The 3,218-nt window shown below is 33.9% G+C and overlaps 1 protein-coding gene across 1 annotated transcript in view; it reads right to left on the minus strand.

Annotated features, from left to right (window-relative positions):
* Positions 1–1,080, minus strand: part of LOC119428116 (canalicular multispecific organic anion transporter 1) — a 4,946-nt gene extending 3,866 nt beyond the window's left edge. Inside the window, exon 1 of the mRNA XM_037695787.1 lies at positions 1,063–1,080. Coding sequence (XP_037551715.1) covers positions 1,063–1,080 — 18 coding nt within the window. The remainder of the gene's footprint in view (positions 1–1,062) is intronic.
* Positions 1,081–3,218: the final 2,138 nt, after the last annotated feature.

Raw genomic sequence — 3,218 nt, forward strand, 5'->3', positions numbered from 1 at the left:
AAAAAAAAAAAACATGCATGCAAGAAGAGAACATGCACCGGAAGGCCCCAGCCAGGTTTGAACCTACGACTGGCATGCTGTGAGGCAATAGCTCTCACTACTGCATTGCTTTCATGTCATATATAAAGATAAAATAAATAGAACATACATCTGGTGTATACTGTTTATGGCTTCAGAATGTTTTTTTCAGTTTAAGTGCAACATTCAATAGGTATTAAAAAAAAAAAAAAAAAAAAAAAAAAACCTGGAAGGAGTTTTTGTCACCCATTAACTAAATTTTCTACTTAGATTTCTTTAAGTCCAACTATTTTTTTTGTAAAATAGGAAAAAAAAAAAACTTAAATACAGACTTTGTCAACTTTAAAAGTTTGTCCTCTGTTCATACATTTTTGACAGAACTTTCTCTAAAATGTTCATCAATGGTAATAAAAAATCAAACTGCAACTGAAGGAAATTAACTGACTTAGATTTATGAAGAAAGTTAACTGTCATAGTTCCCAAATGATAAAAAATAACAAAAGTGCACTAATGCACACTGTTATTTTTTACAGACTTTTTACTTAAAAAAAATACAAAAAGAACATGACAAGTTTAAAACCTATTTTGAAGAAGTTTTTCCAATTGTTCTGGTTTAGTCAAGCCTTTCAAATGCAATAACTGTGCATACAGAATAAAAAAGTTTAATTTTATAATACTTTTCACATTAATAAAGCGTCAAAAATCAACAATCTAAAGCACAAATGTTGACTTTACAAATAAACTAATCATCAATTAATCTAAATGATAAGTGGCCGTTTGCTTGCCCATTAGGATGCATAACTGGGTGGAAATAATGTGCCGTAATGAAGCCTGACATCTGTTGGGCGTTTTGCTCATATTTTACCTCAGGCTGGCACACACATTAAAAAATATATATTTAAAAAAATATTCAGAAGACTCACATTGTTCCTACAAAGCCATTCACTCACCATTTGAACAGCTAACTAGCTACAAAGCCAGTTTGCTGCCATCCATGAAGTATTTATGAAAAAATACTGTGTGTGTGCGCATCCTTAAGTTTACCCAGAATGAAGTTACCATGACTACTGGCTCCTGCGTGTCTGTTCCAATGGGAGACGGAGAGAAAGAGAGAGAGAGAGATGTCTGCTCCATCCGGAGAGTGCTGAACTGTATAATGGCTGTGCTGCATAGGGATTTCATCAAGACCATTCAGAGTTTGGTATTTGAGCATTGTGGCATTTTTGGCTGTGCCAAGGTGCTCAGGGACTTGCCATTTAAGTCCGACATGGAGAAACAGAATAAACGCTGCAGTCGAAACTAACGGGAATTTAAACAATCGCAGAAAACGACACAAACTTAGTCAGTAATTGATTTATTTTACTGTTAGTTAACATATAAATTTAGATAAATGTGTCAAAGATTTACTCACATTACTTATACCCTGACTGATGTTGCACAGCGTCCCAATAATTATGCCTTTAATTAGTTCTCACATGTCTTTCCCACCACAGAGCTTTGGTTAGGAATCTAATTGTATCAACTTAATGCTGCGTGTTTACATTACTGATGACAATCAAATGTAATGGCCTGCCTTTGTTTCATCCCACTTTTCCCACTAATTAGTTGGTTTCATTAGCCTCCGTTAGGGAAACAAGGCTGGCGTGTGTTTGTTTATGAGTTTCATCTTCTTCTGTACTGGAGCACAGCTTGTGTCATTAAGTAGCATACTCTGTTTAGTGCAATTATGGATGTTTTGATTGTTGGTTATTTAGTTTGTCCACCCACATGCTAAAGGGACCAGCATCTTATGACATCATTTTAGTTTGTGTGTCTTGTTTCTGTGAGCTCATTGATGAGCATATTTTACTATGTTCTTATTACCATAACATGCTCTTATCTTGTTTAAAGCAAAAAATAATGTCTTACCGGGAAACGTTCAAAAGCTTTTCTCAAACCTGGAAGAACTTTATTATTTAAGGGAAAAAGATGAATTTAAAACGTTAAAATTCAGAACCACAAGAAAAAGCTTTTGTAAATTGTGGGGTGAAGCTGTGGAATGGTTTAATCATGAAAATCAAGCAATGTCCAAACATAAAACAGTTTAAAACATCATTTAAGAAGATGGTCATCACCACATATCAATATGGGAAATAATGGTAGTTATTACTGCTATTATCAATGTGAACAATTAACAAATTTATCAATTATTACTGTATTGTGGTATATTGATCTAGAAATAGTTTTAACATGTTAAAAAATTCTTGATGCTTGATCATAATGGCATGCAAATATGATTGCATTGCACCAGTTATAGATATGGATATATAAAATACTAAAACACAATGTTATAACCAAATTACCATGAATAGTAAATTAGTGGATGATGCTATAGATGTAAGAAGGTTGGGTGTAACAATAAGTTTATGCTTCTATACCCACTCCTTTGAACGTGTAAATATACTTTACTAATGTTTTTTTTTCTGTTTGCTTAGGTTTTAAATGTATTTTCTTTTTATATAAGGGCTTCATCAGTCTGAGGGGTCACAAACAAACTGTCGAGAGGAGGAGTTGCCTGGGAGGAGTCGACGGGGGAGAGGATGGCCCTTAGAAACCATCTTATCACCAACAAACTGGTTGGTCCACTGTAGGAATGTACTGCTCAGTGGGGAAAACAGTTTGTTTGTGACTCTGCAGAGGGATGGAGGGCGAAACGTCTTGCAACACACAAAAAAAGAAACTGTCCAGATGACCTGACTGAACATTGTTGGAAAAACCAAAGTACTTCCAAACACAAGCTTTCAATGCAAAAGGTGCTGATTCATGACTTGGTCAGTCATCTTGTTCTTCCTGTTTTGTGTGATTGCCATAAAAGGTCTTGGCTTTCTTGCGTTTTTCAACACAACATTATTAACAATGAATAATAATTGATTTAGGACATTTTAACATATATTCTGGAATTTTCGTGTCTCCGTCAAGGTGCATCAAAAACTATGTATTTATTTATTTGTGACATTTTGTTCCACAAAAATCTAACATGTCCCGTTATTTAGTTTGTAATAAATATTATAAAACAATTATAGTTCTTGTCTAAAAAAAAGTTTGAGTTTGGTTTCTGATTTTTTTGTTGTTGAACTGTTTACTGTTAGGAAATGAACGTTTTGTGCTTTATCTATTTGTTTATTCTACCACAAAAATCTCGTGAACATAAAACTTGTCTA

This window comes from Nematolebias whitei, chromosome 1, assembly GCF_014905685.2.
Source record: "Nematolebias whitei isolate Nwh7 chromosome 1, NemWhi1, whole genome shotgun sequence".
NCBI lineage: Eukaryota > Metazoa > Chordata > Actinopteri > Cyprinodontiformes > Rivulidae > Nematolebias > Nematolebias whitei.